At 39.5% G+C, this 27,417-nt stretch overlaps 3 protein-coding genes across 5 annotated transcripts; 2 read left to right on the forward strand and 1 right to left on the reverse strand.

The window, feature by feature from the left end:
* Window positions 1-268: 268 nt before the first annotated feature.
* On the reverse strand, window positions 269-10,060 carry gmfb (glia maturation factor, beta). 2 transcript variants are annotated; one of them, XM_070842495.1, is made up of 7 exons: window positions 9,971-10,060; window positions 6,175-6,271; window positions 5,024-5,073; window positions 4,706-4,757; window positions 4,271-4,351; window positions 4,089-4,162; window positions 269-3,730 (listed from the first exon to the last, which is right to left on the reverse strand). In XM_070842495.1, exons 1-7 carry the CDS (start codon window positions 9,971-9,973, stop codon window positions 3,659-3,661), a joined length of 429 nt encoding a protein of 142 aa, XP_070698596.1. In that variant the 5' UTR covers window positions 9,974-10,060; the 3' UTR covers window positions 269-3,658. The 2 variants fall into 2 exon arrangements, with proteins under 2 accessions (XP_070698596.1, XP_070698597.1); XM_070842496.1 differs by having other exon boundaries at window positions 4,271-4,338; window positions 4,693-4,757.
* A 1,843-nt stretch (window positions 10,061-11,903) lies between these two features.
* lgals3a (lectin, galactoside binding soluble 3a) lies at window positions 11,904-17,841 on the forward strand. 2 transcript variants are annotated; one of them, XM_070842698.1, is made up of 6 exons: window positions 11,904-12,053; window positions 12,470-12,487; window positions 12,627-13,349; window positions 14,563-14,651; window positions 14,849-15,005; window positions 16,840-17,841. In XM_070842698.1, exons 2-6 carry the CDS (start codon window positions 12,473-12,475, stop codon window positions 16,993-16,995), a joined length of 1,140 nt encoding a protein of 379 aa, XP_070698799.1. In that variant the 5' UTR covers window positions 11,904-12,053; window positions 12,470-12,472; the 3' UTR covers window positions 16,996-17,841. The 2 variants fall into 2 exon arrangements, with proteins under 2 accessions (XP_070698799.1, XP_070698800.1); XM_070842699.1 differs by lacking the exons at window positions 14,563-14,651; window positions 14,849-15,005; window positions 16,840-17,841 and adding an exon at window positions 13,759-14,506.
* A 2,402-nt stretch (window positions 17,842-20,243) lies between these two features.
* On the forward strand, window positions 20,244-24,826 carry synj2bp (synaptojanin 2 binding protein). Its single transcript, XM_070841741.1, has 4 exons — window positions 20,244-20,429; window positions 20,963-21,099; window positions 22,140-22,235; window positions 23,693-24,826. Exons 1-4 carry the CDS (start codon window positions 20,366-20,368, stop codon window positions 23,834-23,836), a joined length of 441 nt encoding a protein of 146 aa, XP_070697842.1. The 5' UTR covers window positions 20,244-20,365; the 3' UTR covers window positions 23,837-24,826.
* Window positions 24,827-27,417: the final 2,591 nt, after the last annotated feature.

The raw sequence follows: 27,417 nt of genomic DNA on the forward strand, positions 1-27,417 counted from the left end.
TACCAATGTAGACACCGACAGACCGTTTAAGTTAGTTACTACTGATAGAACTGCAACTTCTTAAGTCTAAAACTGCTAAAACAAACAAAAAATATTGCAGAAAAAATAGCGTGATTCTCCTCCCGACATGTCTCTGCCATACAATATTTATTCTATCCTTTATTTATTCTGAAAAATTGTGCTGATTTTCCCTTTTTGCAGAAAATTCCAGAGATTTCATCTGGTTAATGCTGGACATGTTAGTTTAAAACAGTAGAAACCAGAGGGGTAAACATCACTGTCATTTTATTTGGACAATAGGACAATAGACACTTTATAAAGTATGGGAAAATACAAATATCTCAAGTTTCACTGATGCCATGAGGCAGCTGGTTATGATACATGTCTCAGGTGTGTTTTTATTAAAAAGGGAAGGAAACAGTAGGCATTTGATCAGAGAGGACACCAAGAGCTGAACAACACATCTGCAGGTTAATGTATAAGAGTCAAGAGGCCAAATACACAACAGTTTCACCACATAGGAGGGAAAGCTATTAGATCCACAGGACATAACCAGATACATAGACCTTATACTGGGAAGATTGATTTTAATACATGATCAATGGACAGTCTATTACAACCCATTTCCATGAAAAATAGCAGTAGCAGAGGGTTTCTTCAAAGTCCTGTCAGTGTGTAAATATTTCAGAGTGAGAACACAGCTGAGACCAGATGACTGAGATGCAAGCGTTTCCCCTTTTTTTTTAAAGAATTTGTATGTAAATAAATTGTATCAGTATAATCTAATTAACATAATTTAAGATGTCCTGAAATGAATGCATGCAACAGAGCAGCAAATTCATGAGTATCACATTAGGAATCCTCTCTCAAGCTTTAGAAAACTGTTCAGATATACATTAAAGCATCTTTTACAGTAGCTCTCCACATTTTAGGTTTCAAGAATTTCATTTTAAAAAGAGCGTCACATTGAAAGAGATTTTCAGAGTTAGCCTGTGCTTTTTTTTCCCAAAACAAACCATTTCCCAGACAGACATCCTGTCAGATAGCGATTTGGAAAATGTACAAGTTTTCAAGAGGTTTTGCAAGTCCTAAGGTCGTTAAACTTCCTTTTCCCATAAAGGATAGTGAACAACAACCTCTAGTTTTTCGGCTGCAGCAGCATAATACTAACTAATGTCATGCTGACAGTGTAAATCTTAACTTGGATGTTACCAGTAGACAGAAAAACAAGTCATTACAGTTATATCCCATTGTTCCTGTTGTATTAAACCCTGCTCTGACATGTAAATCATAAATAATGTCTGACATTTGACATCAATAAATGATTTACATGAAATTATGTGATTGTGCGTACAAATCTGTCAGTCAGATCTCTGGAAAAAGAAGCCGCTTCTATTGTCTCTCATCACCAAGATTACACTTAAATAGAAAAAAGATGAAGTCTCTTGGACTTTGAAAATTAAAAAAAAAAAAAACGTAGTGTCTTAAAAAACATAATCCCCCGACAAAGCTTTTCCAATCACCTTCTATTTGTCGTATAACATATTTGTGTCAAAAAATGAAGTCAAGGCATTGGTATGGTAGACTTAGCAGTATGATATCGTACATTAGGCGCCACAATCCTCTAATATTAGTTTCACAATAGGAGGTGATGCTGATGGACCAGCATGTGAAATTCATTGTGCCAATTATTCTTTAGTAAGGTCAGACTAATATATACGGAGCTAATAACAAGGTGTTATTAAGAATTACAAATCACCACCACCTGTATAATGGAGGTTTCTCTCTCTCACCATTCTCATAAAATCAGCACCATACAACTTTAAGTAGATTTCATGTAGATTTAACTATCTGGGGCTGGTAGCCCTGCTGTTAAGAGCCACTAATCCTTAATGTACTAGCAAATCATTTTGACTTTCACTGTGTCAGATTGGTTTAAATGCTGTTTTAGAGGATCTTCAGGAGGAAATAAAGAAGAACCACGAGTTTTGGGCATGAAAAATAGCCAAATACAACCAATAAAGTCCGTAAGTGTTTGGAAAGTGGCACATCTTATGTTGTTTTACCTCCGTACTCCAGCACGTTAGATGTGAAATGTGCCTAAAGTTCAAATATGCCATGTGAACTCCCGACTGTTATGTGGGTTTAATGTAAAACCCAACATGACAGAGTAAAGATGAAATGCAGCAACAAAAGTGTAGCTGTAGAAATACTTACAGACTGCCCTGTAGATATTAGATATTGGCACAAAATATAAGCGTTCAGTACATAAATACTCACATCAGCCTTCAAAAAGCTATATTGGTCCAGTTGAACCCTGCTCTGTATGGAAAATGTAAATTGCCCCCATGCTGTCCTTTACCTACCAAGTCTAAATGTTAAGCACAACTGGCATTTGGAGAAGTCACAGCCGTCATTCCCACGGCTGTGACGTCCACTAAGCAATCAAAGTGGCTTTACATCAGAATGAAGCACAACATTCAGAAACACTAATAACAGCAATAGCTATAATGCACAATATTCGCTAACAATCTCCCTAAAGACACAGTGACCCACTTATACAGAGAAGCCCAGTAGATTAAAAAGAGGGCAGGTAATGCCGCCCTGTGTGCCATGTGTTCAAGACTGTCAGGGTCGCTGGAGATGGAGGTTTGTTGTCGGCAATAAATTGATCAGTTTGGAATGTTGCAGTGGAAATATTGTTTTCAGGAGTGTGATGTTGTTGTCACAAATATGTAGGTCAATGGTCATAATGTAGCTTTACCCATGAGTCCCGCTGTTTTTTTCTCTAAACAGAGTTTAGAGAACGCGATCGGAGGATGGACAGGCGGGCAAATCTGAAGTGTGATAAGCACCACTTGACGGCCTCTGCCAGCTTGTTCATGTGCACAGGAAAAGGTACAAAACATAGTAAATACGTCTAAGTGTTTCTTACCAAAATAATAATAACAATATATATATGCCCTTAAATGAGTGACTGACTAAAGCTGGTCTCTGGATTGTAGCTATGATTGTTCAGATGTTCTGGCAGGAAGTTGGTTTTCAGAACAAAAGGACACATAAACCAGAAAAAAAAAATCTAAAAGAAAGACTCCCTCAAATTATGAAAAATTAATAAAAACACAAAAAGGTAAAACTCAGGAGGTTCAGAGTTGCAAAGAACGGAGTGTAAACTACTTAAGGAAACAGAAACCTGTGTTAAAATGCCTTTAAATTCTCCTGAATGAACTTGCTTAGGAAGGGCGGATGAGTACTATTAACTTCTGTCCACTGTAAGAGCTATGGGAGTGTTAATTCAATACAGACACATAACTGGCACATGGAGAGTTTGTATGGGAGACTAAAGCAGACCTGTATCAAATAGTATTTTCAGTTTTAGGCTGCCAGATGGGTGAGGTTAAATCAGTGCCACGCACGTCACAGAAAAGTATCCAAACTCCTGTGACTGAACTTGTGGCACACCAGATCGTAATATGTCCTAAACTCTACCAAAGAGGCCTAAAACTGAAAGAACAGAAAATGTTGGCTAGACACTATTTAAATCAGGTCTGGTACAGACAGGAGGGAAACATTAACTGTGGTGTGTTCTCCCCAAGAGATGACACAAGTTGTGCAATCTGGATCCCTCTCACATCGCAGACGTCTGGAGGAGATGACTTTAGCGGAAGAACCCAAGTTTCTCTCTGAGCCATTCCTCTGTTAGGTCCTCTGTGTTTCTGATCTCAAACACCTGGTAGAAAAAAAAACAAGATAGAACAAAAAAAGAAGCAGGAGTTAGAATTCAGGAACAACAAAGCTGAATGACGTTAACACACATTTAATTTAAGCAAAAAAAAACATTTAATATCTATGTACAATGTAAATAAATAAATATATGTGTAAGTATAGATGTAAAAAACAATGGCAAAGAGTGTGAAGAAGACAGTAGTGTAAAGATGCTGGAATAAATATGGAATTCATGAAATCCATCCAGTAGTTGTTGGACCAACATGTCGCTGGTGCAGCTAATAAAAACAACGTAACTTTATGGCACATATTTGACAGACATCACAAGAAATCTACTCCTTTATCATGACTCACACACTAACCTTGGTCAGTTCAACGGTTTGCACCAGTTTGTTTTTGCTTCCTGCGTACATCATCTGCTGCTCTGGTCTGCAACCTGCCAAACACAAATACGGCCACATTAACAGCCATGTCCTCTGTGATAGAATAGTACGGTGTACATAATGGAGCATTCATTCAGGTGTAACTCCAGAGGTGTACGTACCCACTGGACTGGAGAAGATGAAGCAGAGAGGATAGGAAACACGTCCATCGTCATGTTGATATTTGTAGCTGTAGACGATAAATGTTCCAGGTGCTAAGGACAGTTAACGTATTTCACATCAGAACATCGGGACGATGCTGCAGTAAGAACATATCCTAACGTTAACTCGTACATTACATGTACCCCTGGGGGTACTTGAAGATTTTTAAAGAATCCTTTATAAAATCTATTTATTCAATAAATATTTCAATAAAATATAAGTGTAAGTTCATAAACTGAATTTAGAGTAACTGCTGGAGTGCGTTAATGGATAACTGTGGTATTTTTTCACCTGAGTCCTATTTTTCTTTTTTACATAGTTTTGGAAATGTTTCAGAAGTTCACCTCAGCCAACTTAAGTACTCTTAAATAAGACAGATCACTTATTCAAAGGATATCTCGGCTGTCTCTCAGGCAGTTCGTCCTTTAGATCGTCAGGAGAAATATCCTGAAAAAAAAAAAAGTTAGATATGTAATAAACAGTTTAGAGCAAATCCTTTATCAAGAAAAGCAGTTATTCATTAACATAAGACAGCTGGAAGTGATGTACTGCGTTCTGAATTTAATTACTACAGATTTCAGTCTGGTACCTTTTGATTTGAATTTAAAATGCGACAGATGAACATGAGCTGGTTCTGTATTATGTGCAGCCACAAGAATATATCCTGTAATATGTACATCATATTATAATGACAGGTTTAATGGTGAACTCACCTCATGTTCTTCTTCAAGAATAACCAGCTGCTTGTCTTTATCGATCTTCACTGAGGGGTAAAAAAAAAATTTTGTATTGAGAAAAAGAATAAATACTAAAGAGAAAGAGTTAAAACAGATAAGTTATATCATATTTCTACTCAGACTTCCTATTCTAAATGTATAACAAGGTGTGTGTGTGTCCCTTTGAGTCAGAGACTGTCATGCAAACACACTCCTAATCCAATTTAACAGCGATGACATTTTGATCCAGAGAGAGTGAAGGATAAAGCTTAAGCTGAGTTTGATACACAAAGTGATGCAACAGTCCGCCGTCACACCACCTGCTACATTTGGAGGTAATTCTTCCCTCTGTCCTCCAGATTTATACTGCGGCCACCTTATGTTTCTCTGTCTAATGTCTAATGTCAACTTACTTCTTTCTGTTTTCTAGGTCAGTTTGACTGAGTGTGTTACTGATTTAAAGCCAGGAACATGCTAGGAAGACTTAGTCCTATCCAAACATGAAAGAGCTTTACATAACGCACACATTTAAAGGAATAGTTCAAAATTTTGGGAACTGTACTTATACTTGCTAAGAGTTAGACATGAAGATTATCGCTCTGCGCAGTAAATATGAAGCTACATCCAAATAAAAGTTAGCTTCACTTAGCATAAAGGCTGCTAATAGGAGGAAATAACTACGCTATCTAACTTATTATTGCTTATCCAAGCAGTCAAACCCTGAGTTTTGTGAAATCCTCCTTTAAATGTCAGCTGACAGGAGCAGGAAATCGGTGAATAGGACTGAGGCTGCTCCTGGATTTCAAACTGCAAAAGCATGTTGATTAGAAAGGGGAGGCAAGAAATAAGCGGAGCAGATGCTGAATTTGGATTAATTTAAAAGTTCATTAATTTGATCCAGGAGCTGAAAGAGACAGTCTGCCTGCCTCCATTTTGTTCCACACAGCAGGAAGCAGTACCAATCTGCTAGCAGTGAGCGTTATTGGTACATTTGACCCACAACTATTGACTTCGGCTTTACGTTTTCTGGAACGTGACCTAATTCTGCAAACTGTCACGGACTTTGATACCGCAGACAACAAAGACTCACATTTCCTAATACTGTTTGACCTACGACACATGATCAAAAACAAAGAGTGAATACTCACTGACGATGGCCGCATTATTGGTTTCCTTCCGGAAACGGAACTCCCTCAGCTTTTTGACCAGATCTTCATCCACATCACACACCACCAGTGATTCACTCTGAAAAAGCAGAAGAAACAGAAAAATACATTGATGTGATCACTTATATTTCAAACACATACACACATGTTTTTTAAAGCAGTGCCACTGTGCTCAGATTCAACTGTTTAATTCTTCTGTATTTATTTTTTCTGTTCTTTCTCCATGTTTTTGTCCACAGTTAAACCAAACCCTTTATCTTTGGATTTAAAACTAAAACAGGACACCGCTCACAGATCCTAGTGTTACAAAATAATGGACCTGATTTGGAGATAATCTGTCACATCCTGTGCAACAAATGTTTGTTACTCTGCATCCTCACATCCATTAGCTCCCTCTAACCACCCTGCACAACATGCTCCAACATCTGATATGAGAGGAAAAACTAGTTCTGCATAGCATAAATGTTTTTACTGTTATTTAAAGGGTAACACCAGTATATTTAAACATGTGCACTATTTTTACATAGCTTGGGTTCGAAATGACTGGTCGGTACAAAAGGTTCTGTAATTGGTCCAGTAGATCGCCTCAGCCAGCAGGCGTTTAAGAGTTACAATGGCTGCCATGTAATCCTTTGGGCCAACCACACCCATCAAAGTCTGTCCTCTAACAGGTCTTATTTTTGACACTGACAGGCCCAGATTGTTATTTGAAGTGTCTGACAACACAACAACCTGGTTCCCTACAGTCATATAAGACCTATAGGATCATTTTTGTTTTACCAGAAACAGCCGTTCTATCGCTTTATTCAAAGCCTCCAGACTCCATTGACAAAAACAGTAATTTTACCACATAGAAGAGTTTGGATCTGAACTAACATCAAATTCACACAGTAATATAAACAAACGAATGAACTGAGGCAGCGGTAGACCAGCAACTCCCTGTTTCTGCAAGGTAAAATTACTGTTTTTGTCAATGGAGTCTGGAGGCTTTGAACCAAACGATATAATGGCTTTAACGATTAAGGTCTAAAATTGATGCCTGTCAATGGGAAAAATAAGCTCTTTTAGTGGATGTATTTTAACGGGCAAAGTTGCCCCAAAGGATTACATTGCAGCCATTATGGCCTGTTTGCGGAGGAGTTGATCTACTGGACCAATTCCAGTCATTTTAAACCCTGAATATGTAAAAAGAATAACAGCCCAGGTTTAAAAATACCAAAGATATCCTTTATGTCCATAATTTTCACTTCCACCTACTTCACACACACGTTTCCAAACCTTTTGCATAATACAATGAAACAAAGATGTGACGAACTCCTGCAGAGATCCTCATTTCTCACAAAACTATTTTTGTCCTCGTCATCGCATATTAACATTTAATCGTCTTTACAGAAAAACCATCTAACACCATGTAGATTAATGTAATTGATGAAGCTGATTTATTGTCAAACACACTATTAAAAAAAGACTATTGCATTATGGATAACGGTCTTAAAGCAATAAAGCAAGTAGTTTATCGCCTCCAACAAACTCATGTGGGACAAAATGAATTAAAAGACAAAGTGCTGCAGTCGTGGACATGTAGAGTATTTGATTTGTCATGTTTTCAGAAAAACACCAATATTCAGGCATCTTAATCTTTTGCTAAATAAGTTTATAGAGGTTTCCTTTATGGATGGAAGACAGCTGCAGTAGCTTTAAGTGGATTTCATGCATTTTATTGCTTAGCTGTAAAGCACTGCTGGTTTCCTGGATTACAGAGCCAGAGTTAAAGTAAAAACACTCCAACTTTAAACGCATCTTTCTGCAGGAGTCCTATCAGACCCATGACTTTATTCAGACAATACATCGGCCTCGACAGGGTTTTAATGGTCTGAACCTCAGAGCATTACATAACTCCACCACAAAGACATAAACTCTTTAAGAGTCTCTGCAGAGTCTCTGAAATCTATAATTACACCTTCCTGAACAGATGGCTGGTGGGAGTCAGGATTTTCACTGAGCTCACAGAGAGATCTTTACAGATTAAGGAGAGGCTGGAGTGCCTGTGGTTGGGGCCAAGAGAGCTGAAAAACAGGATGCAAGAGGGAAATGATGGGCTACAAGCACGACAGTGAAACCCGGAGGTGTCCACAGGTTTAAATTCCTCCAGGCACTGACAGCTAGCTCGCTAGTTTGGCTGCTAACTCAGGCAGGAAATAGGAGTCGGCTAACTCAAACTATTCAGCTAATTTAAGGCGTCTCGTGTGTAGAAATGAGGCAGAAACTAAGAGAGCGGAGCTGTTGTGACACGCAGTGAAAAACCCGGAGGGGAATCACTGTTCATCATGATAAGCAGGCGAGCTAACAGACACAAAACCCAGACGTGTTCAAACACATCAGTGCGAGCAGCTGCGGCGAGCTAACGCTAAGCTATGCTAACACAGGAAGCTGCTAGTGCGGCCTTCAAAGTAAGAGCACACCGTGCAGCTGGGAGTCATGTTAGAGCGGAGATGATCGGTCGACTAATCTATCAAAAGGAAATTAATCAGCAGCTATTTTCATAATCTGTTAGTCATTTCTAGTTCTCTGGATCATTGTTTGCATAAATTACAATTAACATATTTCACAAGAAAGTAATTTGTAAGATGAATCGACGATTAAAATCACAATTAAATCATATAACTACTTTTATAAAAGCTGATGTGTTGAACCTGTGATCACTCTCGACTTACTGTGTTATATTATGGCCTGGTTCAGTTTTCACAACAGGGCCAAATTCTTCCATTTTAAATCAAATGTAAGTGCCTGCGTACATGTTACAAAACGCTCAATCACTCAGCAATCCACCGTATATTAACAGAGGGTTCAATGATTGTTACTAAACACAGAGATCACTGAAGCAAATAAACGTGTTGGAAGCATTTCTCCTTATCTTACCAAATGTGTCCTGGTGAGCAGCACTACAAAATAGTAGCTCCCACTTTTACAAAAAGAAGACGTTTTACTGCCAAATATTACAATGCATTTAATATCTTTTACTGTCACTCATGTCTTATTGTAATGTATTTATATTCATATATTATTTATGTAATGTATGATGAGTAGACTTTAAAGTAACTGTAAGTGTCTGATATATATTGTCTTGAATAAAATACAAACTTTGTGAGTGATACAGCACAGAAGTCAACCAATGCTGTGTGGATTAACAGCACCTTAACGTCAGATGTAGACTTATTATATCACTTACAATATTACATCATGCTTGATTAATACAAGTAAAGTTTCCATTTCATTCTCACCCTACATTACTTAAAACACATTTCTTGAGGAAAAACTGACAATTTCACACACAAATTAGTTCCTGATTAACACCATTATTAGGTGTAAGATTTATTTTACGACTATAACCATGTTACATATACAGTGAACGTGTGTGATACAATCTGACTTATGGCAGATCACTGTATGAGCTTTTGCAGCCAAAATTAAGAGCACAGCATTTGTCATTAAGAGTTTTGCTTATTTAAACTAATTTCCCAATGTTTCACCGCCCACAGTAATTTTATTTTGAAATCTGACACCGGAAGCCCAGCCTTGCTATCCCGGTTAGCTTCACACCGATACAATGGACCGAGGGTGGAACTCATGCTAGGCTAACAGGCTAACGCTAGCCAGGCTGCGACCTCACTTTTCCTCCGCAGCCTCCGAAACTTCACATCGGTTAAAACCGCACGATTAAAGAGCAGAAACAACAATGGCGGAAACTCTCCGGCAGCGGCGACACTGAACAACTTACCATTGTTGTGGAGTTTAAAGTCCCTGAAGCTGCAGCTGCTGCTCTGAACGGTGCAGACGGTTTCTATGTTTTTTTTTTTTCACTTAACATCATCTTGTGACTGGTTTGACCAATCCCAAACATCCCCCCTCCCTCTGTGGAAAGTTGGTCATAAATCTGTCCTCTCTGCTGTCCTGCAGCTTTATGACTTTAGTAAAGTTATTAAACTGTTTATCAGGTAGTTTTTATGAAAGAGGAGGCCCAAAGCTGTGGTTACTAGTTTTTATATACTAAATATATGCTGATTTTATTAAATATTCTGCATTGTTATAGATGAAGCTACCCAATAAAATACAACAGTAAAATGCTGCTTAAGCAGAGTAACAGTCTGTAATATATAATAATATATGATTAACAGGGCACATGTGTCTACATCATTAGTACTTACATTTTTTTTAGGACTTTTAGTTACTTTTAAATGTAATTAGAATTAATTAATTATTCAGTAAGGGCTGTATTTTATGGTGTCACAGACTCTGAAATAAAAGATCTGAAAACTTCCTGTATAAACGAAACTTTTTATGCTCACTGTGACTTTTTTTTTTTACCTTCCAAGATGAAAATAGGCTCAAATTTCCTTTTAATCTTCCTCGCAGTAGCAAAAACTGTAAAAAAATGAAAAAATCTCTCTTTTTTTAAATAGAATCAGGGCCGAAAAAACATCAGCCTCAGGGTTCACTGTTTGTTATTATGACTCTTGCATTTTTTACCTGTTTGTTCTTCACCTGCCAAATTAAATCTTAAGGCCTTTATTAAAGTGTTAACCTTGAAAATCATCTGTGGTGATAAACAGTAATTGCATGTGCAATGACGTGCTCCTAAATGAAAAAACAGGAGACAAAGTAATTTAAGAGCTCAGTGAAAAATGTTTATTACATTTTTTTAATGAAATAAAACGTTTTGTTTTTTTTAAATTAAAAACAGTTTATTTCATACAGGGCGGGAGATACGGCTATAATGCCACAATATATGATATATATCTAGATACACACGTTTTCTTACTCTATCAAACGTAAACAAAACACAAATGATCATATCAGTTAAAATAGTCATAATAATGTATTTATATGATATTTTTCAGTGGAAGCAGTAACTAAACCGTAAACTAGATCAGCACCACTGAGTGTGTGTGTGCTTCACTCGAGTATTTCCATTTTCTGCAGCTTTATATTTAAACTTTACCACATCTCAGAGGTAAATGTTGCACTTTTTACTCCACTGCATTTGTCTGAACAGCTTTAGTTAGTTTTCAGATTATAGTTTTTACTGCCCTTCCTGTCCAGTGAAAACCACGAGTCTCCAAACGTGGTGACAGTGATTGTTTCTGCTCAGTTTTCCTGTGTGAGCTGAGAAAATCCTCCCTCCGCTCGAGCTAAATAAACGAACTAAACTAAACTATAATAAACTATTTGATCAGCTGGAAAATGTGTCTTTACAAAGCTGAAAACAGGACATGATCTTATAGACCATGATGCATTGCTGCAGATTAAACCAACCAACAGTTTATGAAGTAGTTGAAATTAGCTAAACTTTACACATTTTGCAGCAGTAAGATGATGAGATGTTATTAGTAAAATACTGACAGGGAACATTTTACTGCACTATGAGTACTTTAAGTACATTTTGCTAAAATACTCACATACTTTCACTTGTAGAAGAGTATTTTCAAAGTTGGGTATCAGTACTTTTGCTTAAATAAGAGACCAAACACACTCACAGCCTTGACTGCACTTGTGTGTGTGTATGTTGTGTGCGTGTGTGTATCGTGTTTGTGTGTGTGTGCGTGTCTATTGTGTGTGTACGTGTGTGTATTGTGTGTGTGTTTACTCTGGGACGCGCCCACCCTTCCGATGACGCCATCGCCGTGGCGCGTGTTGCGCCCTTCCTGCTCGCGAGTTGTAGTTGTTAGAGCGGATCCAGCCTCAGTTTGTAGTCCTATGCCTCGGCAGGCTACGTTAGCCGGCTAGCTGCCCCCCTCTCCCAGTACACAGCTGGACAAACCGTCACCGTCACCCGCTACCGACTGAGAGGAGCTCATCTTCTGGTGAGGCAGCAGGAAATGTCCGTTTTTACCGGCCGCTCCGCTTCGACTCGGCGGAGCTGAGACAAACAAACGAGCTAACGAGCGATAACTAACAGTTAGCAGCTGCTAGCTAGGTCTGTAGCCAACTGTGTAACACCAGTTAACTAACTGTTTTTAAAACTATTTCCTGATTAACATGCAGCGAAAGTCAGTGTAGCGTTTGAGCAGCTTGCTGTAATCATATTTCATGTCGGTGAGGCTATTTCTACTGAGCCCTAAATGATTTTGTTGTTCACCAGTCTGGGATGGAAACATTTACTGTGCTGCTCCTCAGCCTCTGTGTGACATACTTTACCTCCCAGTGTTTGACAGCTTGTTGTAATGCAGTTATAACTTCCTCTTGAAGCTAATCAAAGTTGTGTCTTCTTCTGTTTTAGATCATGGCAGATTTCTCGGTGAGTTCAAAGGCTGACACGGTTTATATCACTTTCTGGTTGGCTGGTGGTTGAACAGATGTTTTATTGTATATACACACACATATATATATATATAGAGAGAGAGAGAAAGTCACTTGCCCTTTCTTTTTTACTTAAGCTGTCAGACGCCTTAGCAGACGACAACCCAAGCCAGGCAAACAAAATCGGGAACACTAACCCGTCGGCCCCTGCCAGCAACCCTCCTTCAAACCCAGGATGGCCCGGTTCAGCCCCAGGAGCTCCCACCCAGCCCTCTGCTCCCGCTGACTTCGCTGGCGGATCATCTGGCCCAGGGGCGCCGGGGCAGTTCCCATTTCCCTCCGGTCCTGGAGCACCAGGTCAATACCCAGGACCTCCATCAGCACCTGGTGGGTACCCCCCTGGTCCGGGGATACCTGGACAATATCCACCTGCACCAGGAGCTCCGGGGCAGTTCCCCTCCAGCCCTGGAGCTCCTGGGCAGTTTCCTGGGCAGTTCCCTGGCCAGTACCCACCTGAAGGAGCTCCGGGACAGCTACCCGGAGGCCCTGTTCCTTACCCAACTGGACCATTTGCTTCTGGCCCTGGAGCTCCCCCTGGGCCTTATCCAAATGTGCCTTTCCCAGGAAGTCAGCCAGGAGGGGGCAACGGGATGTACGGACCAGGTGGTCCAGGTGCATTCCCCCCTCCAGCTGGCCCTGGCTCTTTCCCAGCATTCCCTGCAGGAGGCTTTCCCCCAGTACCCCCTGGGTCATGGGGACCACCTGCAGGTGGAGGCTTCCCTCCTGCCCCTAGCCCCTTTGGTCCTGGCCCTGGACCTATGGGTCCGTACGGTGGACCTGCCGCTCCAGGAGGCATGCTGGTGAGTACTATGTTCACAAATAACATTATTCTGCTTCTGCTCGCTGCATTTCTTTACTGATGTGTTATTGCTGTGGTGTGCAGTGGACCATCTCTCTTCAGGTGTTGGTCTTTTAGATTCAGGGTGGGAAATTACAACCAGCTACCAGTTAAATGCTCATCCACATTACCAGGTCATATAGATATCCCTCTCTAACACATGGGGTTCTTCTAAAATATTCAGAGTGACTAAACATATGACAGATTCCTGCCTCGTTGGGATTTTCTGCAGGATGGGGAGTTTTCACTGAGGGCTGCATTTGGATTATTCTTTCTGTGTCTTGGGAGCTGCTGGGGTGCAAAGCAAATCATAAAGCACAATCAAGAAATATTCAAAAGCAGTTATCAAAAACTGTATTCTTGTCTTTCAGCCCAGATATAATCCACCATATTATTGAAAGCAATGAACTCAACTTTTCAGTCGGACAAGGACGTCACCTCCAGAATCTACACATGGTTTGATTAGAATACATGAACATGTGGCAAAGACTGAATATATACGCAGTATACAGTTAGGGTTTGTTTTCAATGTGCTTGGGTAAGGTATTGTTTTACTTACGTGCAATATGAAGTTAATTTACACATTTCTGTATTAAGACACTTTTATATTCTATGATAAAATTACAGTTTAATTACAATTTGCATGCTCATCACTTATTGACACATTGCCTTTTTTGTACACGATTATAATTCAAACGTATTTTTTGCTGTCTGTCATTTTGCTCAGAAGTTGATACCCTGCTGTAGTAAAAATGTTGAAAACTCCAGATTTTACTTTCTTGTACTCATTCTGTCGTTGTCTTGGCTAATCGATGTGAATTGCGTAAGAGTGACGAACTAAATGAAGGAGGTGGTGACTCATTGGGGTGTTGCAGTGGGAATGTGGGCAGGGTCGAAGTTTTGAATAATGTTTAACCAAAAATTCCCTTTTTTATGACATCAAGTACTTAGCTGTGTGTGACAGAGTTCACATTATTGGTGATAAAATGTGGATAATTCTGCTTCTGCCCTCTGGGATATTATCAACAGGGTAAACATTGTTTCTGTGGGTGTATTTTTGCTTAATAAAAACAACTAGTAATAGTAAATCCTCATTTCTCTTCATGTTTTTTTCTCTTCTTAACAGAGTAGAATAAAAGTAAAGTCATAATTTGAAATATGAATATTTCTTGCAGATGGTGCCGTATGATCTCCCACTTCATGCTGGACTTTTACCACGACTTTTAATCACAATAGTCGGGGAGCCCCTTCCTGGTGCAGACAGGTATGAACAACATCCATCCTCTGATTCTGCTCTCAGTGATTCTTTCTATTTGAGGAACATCTCTGAATGCCTTTACAATAACCCTGCATCCATCCTAATCCTCCAGACCATTATCATCTTCAACACATGGCTCCTCTCTTAACGCACATTTTGTTATGCAAAAGGAAAAAACGTTAAGTGTCATTATTTTCTTGCAGGTTCCAAATTGACTTCTTCAAAGGTCCGGATGTCGTCTTTCACTTCAATCCTCGATTTCATGAGCAAACAGTTGTCAGAAACTCCAACCTAGGTGGATGTTGGGGGCCAGAGGAGCGAGAAGGAGGCTTCCCGTTTGTTCAGGGGCATCATTTTGAGGTAAAGCGTCACAGTAATGGGACTGCAGCTTTACTTTTTATTTGATAGTTTTAACTTAAATGGGAGCAGGTTTGAAATAGCTGTCCACAGACGGCAAAACGTTAGACATGATCAGTACGCTGGTTTTTGGCTGGTTAGTCAGTCAGTCACAGTTTGATGATCCACGGTGGTTTAGATGGTCCAAGGGTCGTTTGAATGGTATATTTAAAGTTGCTGGGTCAGGCTATCAAGTGCTTTGGCTTACTGTTGTGTCAAAAATTAAATGAAAATACCAAACAAACACTCCCCCTAAAGTAACGAGGCCTTTACAAAGAAATCAAACATCACAGGGGGAATGAAGAAATTTACCAAACTAAGATTTAAACCGAACAAAACAATCAAACACACGGCATCTTCCACCTTTTCCATTTCATCACACCGGCCTTGATTAAGAGATTCCTGAGTTGCAGTCAGGTGATGCTGTGCTCAGGGTTTAGCACCAAAAACAACCACTAGGTGCTGCCAAACTACCTGCATAGAAATAATTGAAAACAATTGGTTATTATTTTAAGATCTTGCCATAAATGGCCCAAACAGAGACGTAAATACGATGATGGGGGCTGACATCCAACTATGGTCCTGATCTGAACCACGGATGTGGGACAAACGCCTCATTAGGACTTTAGTAACCTCATGTAATTCCCAGCACGGCTCGGTCTGACTAATCTGATGCCTCGTTCACGTCATCTGGGATGGACGGTAAAGACAGGAAGGATTCCCATGTTTTTATTTGGTCACCTCATAAATGTATGAAACAGTTTATGCTCTACATGTTGTCATGTTGAGATGTATTGTGCAGAAGTCAGTTTTATGCATAGTGCTTCCAGTGTACTGTGGTTAACCTATTTACAGTAACAACGTGATATTTGGTCAACATATTTCACATAAACATAAAGGCCGTGGTTTGAGGCTGTGTCACAAGTCTGCAAAGCTTGTTGACTCATTCATGTCAGTGACAAACGGGCTTTCTCAAGCCCTGAGGGAAAAGAGTATCAGTCTTCCACATCTGTAATATTGTTTGCATCTTAATCGTAGACATTTTCCAGCAGTAGTCTGTCAGTTTAAATGAAGAGCCTTATATTAGTTTAAGGTCATAAAGGGATTTTTTAAAACCATTTTCATCCATGTTTGTATGACTTCAGCGTGGGTAGTATAGGTGATGTTTAACTCTCCTGCCTGCACCAACAGCTCCCCCTTCGTCGTCTGGTTGAATTTTACCTGCCCTGGGGCTGTTGTTTGACGGTATATCGGACTAAACAGTAATATTCTTACTATAATGCCAGTTTTTCAACCAAACAAGAGCCCCGAGAGACGAAACGCTCTATCTGGTCGACACTGAGCTGCATGATGAGCGGGGAGCTCTGGCTGCAGCCAACAGCCAATCAAAGTTAAACATCATTCATTTGCATAATATAGGACTCAAATTATAATGATACAAATATGGCTGAAAAAACAAGTCCTTATGTTTCTTTTACTGTTAGATCTGGTATATTGCTATATATAAATAAACGTCTCCCGATGTATCCCTTCAATATTTTCATTTTAGGGCAATCTATTCTATTCTATTCTATTCTAATCAGAAGAATAAGAAATTCAACAAATATTTGCATTTGAGTAGCTGGAACCACTGAATTTGTGGCTTTTGTGCGCAAACAACGTATGATTCATTGAGAGTTATTGCAGATTAAATTTTGTCTGGAACGACTCATCTGCTCAGTGTTTCATCTCTACTTGCATCGCCCCCGATAACTTGGCTTGTTGTGCATAAAGTCTCCGTGTCTCCCCTCCCCCGCAGCTGAAGATCCTTGTGGAGGAGGACATGTTTAAGGTGGCGGTGGACGGCACCCATCTGCTGGAGTACGAGCACAGAGTCGGTGGGCTGGAGGAAGTGACCCTGATGCGAGTGGCTGGAGACGTCGTCCTCCACAGCGCGGCCCCGAGCATGATCTGAAGAGGAGAGCTACCAAACCACGTGCTGCACGGGAGGTCAAACACCCCGATGGAGTCTTTGAGGCACAGTGCAACTTCATTTAATACAGAGCAGATGGCAGATTAACTCAGGTCTGCACATTATAATCCTTTTCTCTTTTTTTTTTTACTGGATGACGCCTCAGTTCATAGCCACTCACAGTCCAATATATTTTATGACAGTGTCAAAGTAGTGAATGAGAGAAAGTGCATCTAAAACAGGCGTTTTAAAGAAATACTAATTTATACCTAATCTAAAGGTTGTAGGCCAAGTGGAAACGTGTGACCCAAACATATATTTTCCACCAGTATGCTGTATTTTGTTTACAGTACGTGTATGTTAATTATTCTGTCCTTTATATCAGAATCTTGATAAGCCTTTGTATTGCATGAGAGTCTGCTGCTGAAAAATCAACCTGGCCTCCTTTTCACCGTCTTACTTCAGTGCTGGACGACCCTCTAAAGACTCGCTGGCCTGTTAACATGCAGAAGGCCAGTGATGACGTTTCTTTAAGTGTATTTATGTTCCGACTTTGAGCTTCTCCTTTCTTCAGTGTTAAGCTCTCAGACTGGTGTTTTACACATCATGATTTCACGTTGAAGTCAGATCTAATAGGAAAAGAAAGTGAGACTCAAAGTGGAGTAAAACGTTGGAAAGGCGTCTCCAATTTGTTGCCAAAGATAACAGTGGTACAGTATTTTGAGATTATGTGCTTATAAACAAAGGGCAACAAACAAATATGGACTGATAATGCTGTTTAATTCAGAATATTGTACCCTTCTCATGAGCTGCCTGCCTGTACGTATAATAAACACTAGTTTCCCTGTTTCCATTCTTTATTTGGAGAAGTGGAGGAAGCTAATCATCTGTTAGTGTTAGAGTGTTTCTGCTGTACGTTCAGTGTATCACTCTGTCAGAACGTATATTATCGGTTATTATCGTTTCTGTTTGACAGCTGTAATTTGGAAATTTGCTGAAAGGTTTAGGCATCAGTATTTCAGTGGAGTGCAAATCCTGGACAAAGGTAACAATGATGTATCTGATATAAATAGATGAAAAACAGAATTAAAATAACATTTTAAGAGAACACTTCACAAGGTGAAAACAATGCAATCTAATCAGAATTTTAAATGTGACTGTAGGGTCAATAAAATTGACGATTTAGGAGCTTAAAGCATCAAGAGAACTTTGATATTTTATGTAGATTTTGCAACTAATACTTCTGCAAAAACTAGCATTTGACATGCAGGAGTGTTTTTACAGGGAGTTTTTGCTGTTGCTACCTAAATATTCCTCCACCTCTGGTAGTGGATTAATATCAGCACTGTGGTCAACAGGTGGGAGAAGCATTGAAATAATTTACTGAAGTAAAAGTAGTGATACCAAACTAAAGAAACACTCAATAAGTAAAAGTATTGTATTCAAAATTTCACTCAAGTAAAAATACAAAAATACTATCAAAAAGGTTACTTAGAGTATTTGTCAGAATGGCCGCTGTCATATCATTACTATTGATGCATTAACATGTAAACAGTACTTTAATATTATGGCTGGTTGAGATGAAGATCATTTTAAATGCTTAATATACTTTTGGGTAGTTTAATCTATAACACAGCATCATATCTTATGTATTGATAGCTTGTGAAATCTCAAACTTAAGTCTGTGAAGTAACTAAAGCTGTCAGACAAACGGAGTGAACCGAACAGTACAAATTTTACCTGTAGTATCATAAGTATCACAAAATGGAAATACTCAAGTACAAGTACCTGAAAGCTGGAGTTAAGTACAGAACTTGATTAATTATACACAGTAAACATGGAAAGTTGTAACAGTTTTATGTCACCTACCGTTTAGTTGTTCGAATTATAACAATATAATTAAATTTTTAGTAAATAATCAATTCAAATGATCATGATTTGTGTGTAAAAACTTAATTTGCAAGCTCACTAGTAAGTATAGCTGTCAGATGCATGTCATGGAGTAAAAAACACAATATTTGCTACTGAAATGTGCAGTAAAAGTATAACTGAGCATAAAATGGAAATTCTCAAGTACAAGTACCTGAAGCCTGAGTATTTGCTGACCTGAATAAACCTTCTGTCAGACTTAGCAGCCACTTAACGTAACTTTTAAAGATTTTAACGGCGTCAAAGCGCATAAATCAAAATGAGTTGTTAAATCTCAGCCGGCTTCCACAACGACTCTGTTTGTACTACATGATAACACATAAGGACGTTTTGTTGTGTAAGTAGAATTTAAAAGGTGTAGGCAATAAAATAGATGACATATGAATACATGAACATATCATAACATATATGAATATATGATATATGAACTGAAAGTATCAATTTTACACTTTACAGATGGGACTTTTACATGTAATGGAATAGAATAGAGTTTATTTTTGAAATAAATACACATAATAAATAAGAAAACTAGTAAAAGCATTCTATCTAATAATATGTAAATAGTAATGCCCTGTTATGTAGTGTACAGAAGTAATATTGAACATGTTGGAGTGTTTTTACATCACAGTGTTGCTCTTTTTTCTCACATAAACCAGCTGAAGTCTTCCCCCACTGCTGGAGGTTTAACAGAGGTAGCAGTAAGTCACACTCCATCCTCTGCAGTGTTTAGTGTCTGTGCCCTCTGACTTGCCCCCTCTGCTCTGGGACTCAAAGGTCGGCCTGCAGTTCATCAAAATGATAAAAAACCAATCAGACGGCTGCAGCTTGTCCAGAATGCAGCAGCCAGAGTCCAAGAAGGTGGAGCACATCACTCCGCTGGCCTCCAGCGTGCCAAAGCATAGATTTTAAAGTCCTGTCACTTGCTTACAGAGCAGTAAATGCTCTTGGCCCCACATACATCAGGGACCTGTACATGTTGAGGCGTCCAGACCCCTCAGGTCACCTGCTGCAAGCTGAAGCAGCTTTTAGTCTCCACGCCCCCCCACCTGTGGAACAAGCTCACCTGAGGTCTGCTACAGCTTAAACCAGGCCTTAAAACATTTCTGTTAAAAATTCATCCACATGCTTTTATTCTCTTTTAATGCAGCTTCTCTTCAGCTTTAACTATTCCTTTTCTTGTCCTATTACTATCTTTTACATGACATTTTAAGGTGTCTGTGTCTAGTTTTCTCTGGATTACCTTTTGTCTGGGCGGTGCTGAACACATAAAGCTGCCTCGCCTCGTCCCGCTGGGGGGCAGCACGACCACAAACCAGCGCCTGTGCCGGAGGAAGCAAATCGAAACTTCTCAATGAGTTCACCTTCAGATATATAGTTTGCCCCCCCCCTCCCCTCTCTCTTCTCCTCTGAGGACTTTATTTTAACACACGGGTGTGTTGGCAGAATGAACGGCTCTCTGCACTCCTCGGACAACATGGTGGACATAAAACTGAGGAGAGGACCTGCAGGTAGGAGGATAAGTTAGCAGCTAGCAGTTAGCAGCTAGCAGTTAGGACGCTGCTAAGCTAACCATGCTAGCTACGTAGCAGCTGGAAATCAACGCTACTGAAGCTAAAGGCTAATTTCAGAATTTAGAATAACAAGATATGGTCCTGGCGTGTGTTATTGTGTTGTATAAGCAGAGGGGTTTTAGTTGTGGGGGCTGGATAAGATTTACTAACTTAGTTTAATTAAAAAACACTCATTTATGCGCTTTGATGGTGTTAAAACCTCTATAAAGTAACATTAAGTGGCCGCTCGGCCTGACAGGAAGGTTTATTTAGCTCCCAGAGAGAGATTAATGTCTGCTTTACACTTGTTATGTAACATTTTGTGAGCTGCTGTGTCTCCAAACACCTGTGAGTGGGTTTCAGGGCAGCAGCGATTCCTCTTGTACTTTGATCCATTGAGATAAATGCGATGAGTGAGCAGATCAGCAACTTCTGCCCTGGTAAACACTGATCTGTCTGTCTGTCTGTCTGTCTGTGTGTCTGTTTTCTAGGCTTGGGGTTCAATATAGTTGGGGGCGTGGATCAGCAATATGTTGTGAATGACAGTGGGATTTATGTGTCCAAAATAAAAGAAGATGGAGCTGCAGCGCTGGATGGGAGACTCCAAGAGGGGGACAAGATCCTGGCGGTAATAAATGACTTTTATCAAGGGAGGAGGGTTTTATTACATGTTGTGTGCACATCTTCTGCATAACTGTGGGTAAGAGTCCTGTGCAGGAACATGCTACTAATTGATGTCACTTTTCAAGCAATCATACCAGTCCCCTTGTTTCAGCTTCGCAATTGTGCTGATTTGCAACGTTTCTTAGTGTGAAAGTGAAAGTGAAAGGTCTTTAGGAGTTTAATGTGATATTATTCTGCAATTATTTTGATAATCGATTAATCGTGTAAGTAATTTTTCAAGCAAAAATGCAGAAAATGTCATATTTCCAGGGTGGAAAATTGGATGTGAGGATTTGTTGCTCATAAGATTCCTTTATTAGTCCCATGACTGGGAAATTTACAACTTTACAGGAGAAGATGTAAAAAAAAAAATGTTAAGTTTAGACAGAGGAAGTATAACAATAGAAACAATATAGATTGGGGGAATATATATATTTGAATTGTAGAGTCTGACAGCTAACAGTCTTTTTTGAGAAAATAATCTACAGATTACTTGGTGAAAGGGCAGCAAGTAACAACTGTTTTCATTGTCATATAATCTGATGATTATTTTCTGGATTAATCGATGAGTTGTTTGGTCGATACAATGTCCGAAAATGGTGAAACATTTTGCTCATGACTCAGACTGATTAATTGATGATCAAAATAGTTGGGGATTAATTCAGTGGCTGACAACTAATTGATTAATTATTGCAGCTCTACTTGGTAACGAACGTGAGCCTAATTGTTGACATCACCTTGGGTGTTTGGAAATTGTGATCAGCAATTCTCTCCATTGTAGGACATTTAATACATTCAACAATCATTTAATTACTGTGAGGCAGAAAATCACCAGCACATTAATTAAAAGTGAAGCTTATGATTAGTTCTATCTGAGGATCAGTCGTTTGCTTAAGATAAGATAAGACATTCCTTTATTTGTCCCACGACGGGGAAATTTACAAAGGTGAAGATAAATGAAAAAGCACCTCCTCTTTCTTCCCGTTTCATGTTGGGTTTTTTTAGATAAACGGAGTCACGCTTGAGGACCGAACACACAAAGCTGCAGTGGAGCTGTTCAGGACTGCAGGGGAGGACGTGGAGCTCCGCGTTCTGAAGAAGGTGGGCGCTGTGATGCCTTGAAAGTACTTTTTCCTGGTGTTCAAATGTTGGAGTGGTTTTGTTGTTTTTTGTGCTTTTGTTTCTTTTATCAGCAGTTTGGATTTTTTTGCTAAATTAATTTTAATACAACTTTACACCAGAATGAAAAATAGTTTTTAGCTCACATGCATAGAACATGCACCATATAAACCAAATATGGAAGCTGAAGGAAGCTGATTAACTTCTCAGACAACAGGGTGGCATTTACCTATTTATTTAAAAGCAGCATATAAACCTTGAAACAGGTCACCACAATAATAGTACAGGACTCTGATTGACTTTGAGCAGAGAAATCAGCATTCTGCCTTGATATTGTCTCATTCAGATGCTGGTTTTTAGTGATTAATATCACTAAGGGCAGATGTGTGTGTATATATTTTCACACTAATAAACATATTTAGACACATTTTCTTAACTCAATCAGTTATTGTCATTTTGCCTTACATATAATTTTGAATTTGAAATGTATATATATTTACTCCACCTGTATTTTTACATTTGATGATTATTTTTATAGCAAAACTGGCCTTAAATGTAATGAACCAAGCAGGGTGGCTACAGGTCCTTAAAAGGTCTTAAAAGCACAAGTCCAGTTTACATGAGAGAGACGACTGGATTCATGCTGACAACAGATTGTCTGTAGGGTAAAAGAGACAAGAGGGCGTCTTCTTCTTCAATTAGAAGCCTTGTAATAATACAGGGCTCTAAATGAAATTAGCGCTCCACCACAGCTGTAGTGATTCCACTTTCTATTCCACTCTAGTTTTTCTGAACAACAGTGCTCTGCAGCAACATTTCCTGAGGAAGAGAAATCCACTGACCACCTGATATTTGCTCACAGCTGCCACACCATGAGCAAATATATATTCTACAGCTAAGACTGCGGAGACCGTGTGAGACGGAGTTTAAAAAGTGGGCATAGTTTGAAACTTTTGACAGCCAGATCTTTAAAACTATTCCATACATGATGTACACAGGCCGTTTTCTTTTTACTGATTCAGAAACAGAACTTGTGTAATAGTTTTATAACCCTGCTGTCTTGCAGATGACATTAACGGTAAATGTGCTTTCTTAAGTTTCACTTCTTTGTTTTAATGGGGAGAATGAAACATTTTTGGCAGCTGGAGTCCAGGCTAACTCTTAAAGCCGTACCAGTGGTTTTATATGTTTTATCTACTAAAAAGGTATTTATTTTAATTATGGCTCCCAGTTTTCTAAAGCATGACGAATGGTTCTCTAAGCAGGCAGGTATCTGATCAGTTTTCTAAGATTAGAGTTAGTGAAGGCACCAGTAGTGACTAAAACCAAGTGCTTTTAAAAAAGTTTCCACTCTTTCTGCATTTGTGACATTCCTACTGAAATATCACCTCCAGTGCAGCTTCACTATTTCTTCTCTTCTCCACATCTGTGTTTTGCAGTTGTCCCGTCACATGAACGGACCGACGGGCCCACAAGCCGAGCACAGACCCTCCATGTCTCATCTGGGAATACTGACTGCTTTAGCGGGAGCCGCGGCCATCTTTGCATACTTTTACATGCAGCACAGTAGGAAGCACTTTTAACCAAGCCGACGTCTGTATATTATTTTTAAGATCAAAAACTTTGCTAAAGGCCAAAGAAGTGAAAGAGGGAACAAACTCAGAACAGTAAGCGATGTATTTTTTTTTGTTTTGTTTTCTGATTAGTAGATGTAGGTGTCACCGATGAGTTTCTCCATGTTCATGTGAATTATGTGATTGATGGTAGCTTCTTGACATTCTTCCTATGCAAAAGGATGCTCTCTTACCACGGAGTTCACTTCGAATAGATACCTTTTGTGGTTGTAAGGAGAAGAATGTGCTCGAGACATTCCTGCTGCTGAGCTGAGCTGGGCTGAGCTCACGCAGAGACAAACAGCTGCCCGTACACAGAGGCTGTGTGCTGAAAATGATTAAATCCTCAGGTGGACTCAGACTCGATCTTCAGGGTCCTTTTTACAAACTGAAAGACAGTGTTGTGTTCAGTCGCTCGTAGGCCTCTCTGCACCTCCAGCCCCTGAATGGCAGATCTGTGTGAGGGGCGACGTGAGAGGAACCCGCTGTACTTTCAGTTTGTCACTGTCCAAAACTTGCGCAGCTGGGTTTGATTTCCATTTTGCACTATTGCACATAATCATGGGAGGAGTGGCACCCCGCTGGGCTGCTTAGACAGAGCTGTGGGGTTGGGAAAAGCCTGCAGTTAATGTAATAAAACTGTCTCTCGTTATGGACTTCCGAGTGCCTTTTCTGTCTTTTCTATTAGTCATGTCGGCTTGTGTTGCTCCTTACATGACCAAAATGAAAATCAACCCATTGCATCCATTAATGCTTTTAAAGTAAAGGAAGTGTCTGGTGATAATCTGTCTTTTCTTACTGCCACCAAGTCCTGTAAAAAAAGACGCAGTGATTTAGTCTGTCTCTCAATATTTTTCGACTTCCTCAGCCACAAGCTCCTTTGTTCAACATGTAAATGTTTAAAAATGCACCACAAACATGATGTGTAATTTTCAAAAGCTGGATATTGTGCATTTTTTGGGGGACTATTTTCAGCTGTGGATTAATACACAATTGAAGAATATTCCAGGAAGCAGGACTGTATATGTGAGACTGGCTAAAATAAACTACAGTGCAAAATGTTCATAGTAATGAAGGAAAACGTCACCCAGTGACGACAACAACAGTGTGGCTCATTGATGTGTTTTTAATAGTTTTTGGACAACAATGCAGCTTTATGGCACAGAGGGACAAGATATCAGACAATATGTGATCATTAAATCAATTAATTGTAAGAAAAATCTAGATTATCACCAGCTTCATCCTTTAAAGTTGAATATACTTGTTCAGAGTATCACCAAGTGGTTTCACTTTGAAGCGTTTTGTGTAAAGTGTCACGTGGTCACACAGGGTGAACCGTTAAATGTATGTCAAACAAACAGATCATTTCTTAAATATGTACCATGTGGTGAGCAGCTCATTTCTTAACACTCAGTCACGGCTGAGGACTGACTGAACGCTGCCATGTTCACGTTGTGAGTCGCAGCCATTTCAAACATTCTCCTCATTTTGCATTTGCAGTGCTTGTAATCACAGCGCACCTTCTGCTGAGTGATGTATTGGTCTCGTGGGATGAATTTTTGAGCGTGTTGTGAAGGAGGACACAAGTTGTTGAATTATGTGAAGGATCAACAGCTCTGAACCAGTTCACTTTAAAGGAAAATTGTTTTTTTGTTTTTTTTTAAAGAAATTGGTTCCTGTCAAGTTAAAATGTTTTTGTTTTTGCACTAGCCACAATCATGGAACTCCTCCAGTGACCGTCATAGAGCAGAAAAATAAGTGAATTGTGTGTGCTGGGTGTATTTGTCCACATCTGCCAGTCTGCAGCACGTCTGTATGTGGCTCTTGTTGTCTGTAAATACATTTCATGTCGCTCTGCTGAGTGGGATTGTGAATATGAGCAGTATGCCAGAAAAAGTGGATCAGAAGCACTAATAAATTATGCAAATACTGTGTGTTTTACATCTAAGCACCTACTGTATTAAAATTCATGTTGAATTCACCAGGGTTTGGCTTTTCTTTTTCAATCTAATTGCAGGAAGTACAGAAGATTTCACATTAAATTCTAAATACCACTGTTGATAGAAAAATAGAATTGAAGAGGGAAATAAAAGAGATAGCAAGTAAACGTCATTATGTGATCAAAATGATGGGCTATTAAGTAAAAACTACTAAGTCATAATCTTCATTGATATCAAAAATGAGATTTACTAATTAAAATGAGATATAGAGCCTAAAATGTAGTCTTTATTTATGTCTATGTCAAAACTAATTATGAGATAATAAGTATGTCTTACAGTGTTGACAAGTCAAAATGCTGACTTAACATCTCTTAACTTTGATATAATACACATTAAAATTGATTGCTTGATCAAACGCTTAATAGGTTTTTTGGCCTAAATCCAAATATGTAAAGTTAGCTGTAACCGGAAGTTGTAGATTAACCTTCAAAATAAAAGAAGGCACTTGCGTAGATTTGACAAAAACTACTTGAAAATTTAATACAATATAATATATCATCTTTCTTTATACCATAATTTTGCTTATTGTTAGTGTAATGCAATGGGAAAATATAAATGACTACAAAAATAACTGAATAATCGTGATGTAATTAGCATTGTCCTTTAGCTTAGTTTTTTTTTTTTTTTTTTTAGCTAATTTGCTATCAAAAGGAAACCTGTTGTAATAAATAAAAGATACACATTAACCCCTTTTAGAAAAGTATAGCACCCATTTCAGTGCTTTTCAGTCACAAAAATGCACTTTGACAAACCAAACGCCGCCAACGGGTCTAAAAATAAAGTGAATTTCCTCCTTGAATGTGTCCAAACAGCCGTTTAACGGTCGGTTTTAGCCGCTAACAGCACCGCAGCGCAGAGGCGTAAAATTGTGCGTTTTTCAGCTGGAGTCTGGCTGACAGAAATGGTGAAGTGGTGTGTTTTGTAACAAAATGTGCTCTCCTGTACTCCCACCAGCAGCTCCGTCGATCATCAGCTGTTGGAGGATGTTGCCTCGGAGGCAGATATGATGTAATCCTCAGTCCCAGCCGGAGAGAGGCAGACTGAGGAGGCAGAGAGCTGGCGAACGACCGCACCGCACGGATGGATCTCGGCTGCTTCGGTGCTCTCTGAAAGTCTCCACCGAGCGGGTTCGTACCGGCGGTTCCGTGTCATGTCGCGGGGGTTTGTGCCGGCAAGCCTGCTTGCCCTCCCCACGAAGAGGATGCTGGATGCGGGCCAGCAGTAGGAGCAGCACCGGCCGGGGATGCTGCTGCTGAACTTCGCTCCCCCCCTCCTTCTCCTCCTCCATCAGCTGTAATTACCCACCGTGGCTCAGGAGTCCTCTCCCACAGCTGCTGCACCATCCTCCGTGTGAAAAAAAAAAAAAATGGCCCGCACTCCGCTTCCGTCGCTGACATCCGTCCGCCCGAACTGTCGCCTTTTCGCCCGTGATGAAAGGAGGTCACCTGCTTTAGATTTCAACTCTTGTAGGCCCCTCATGTCCTCTCTGGATCATGTTATCACCTCTGATATTTTGAAATTTTGAGCTGCTGTGCTTTCTTTTTTTTTTTT

Source organism: Pempheris klunzingeri, chromosome 13, assembly GCF_042242105.1.
Source record: "Pempheris klunzingeri isolate RE-2024b chromosome 13, fPemKlu1.hap1, whole genome shotgun sequence".
Lineage (NCBI taxonomy): Eukaryota > Metazoa > Chordata > Actinopteri > Acropomatiformes > Pempheridae > Pempheris > Pempheris klunzingeri.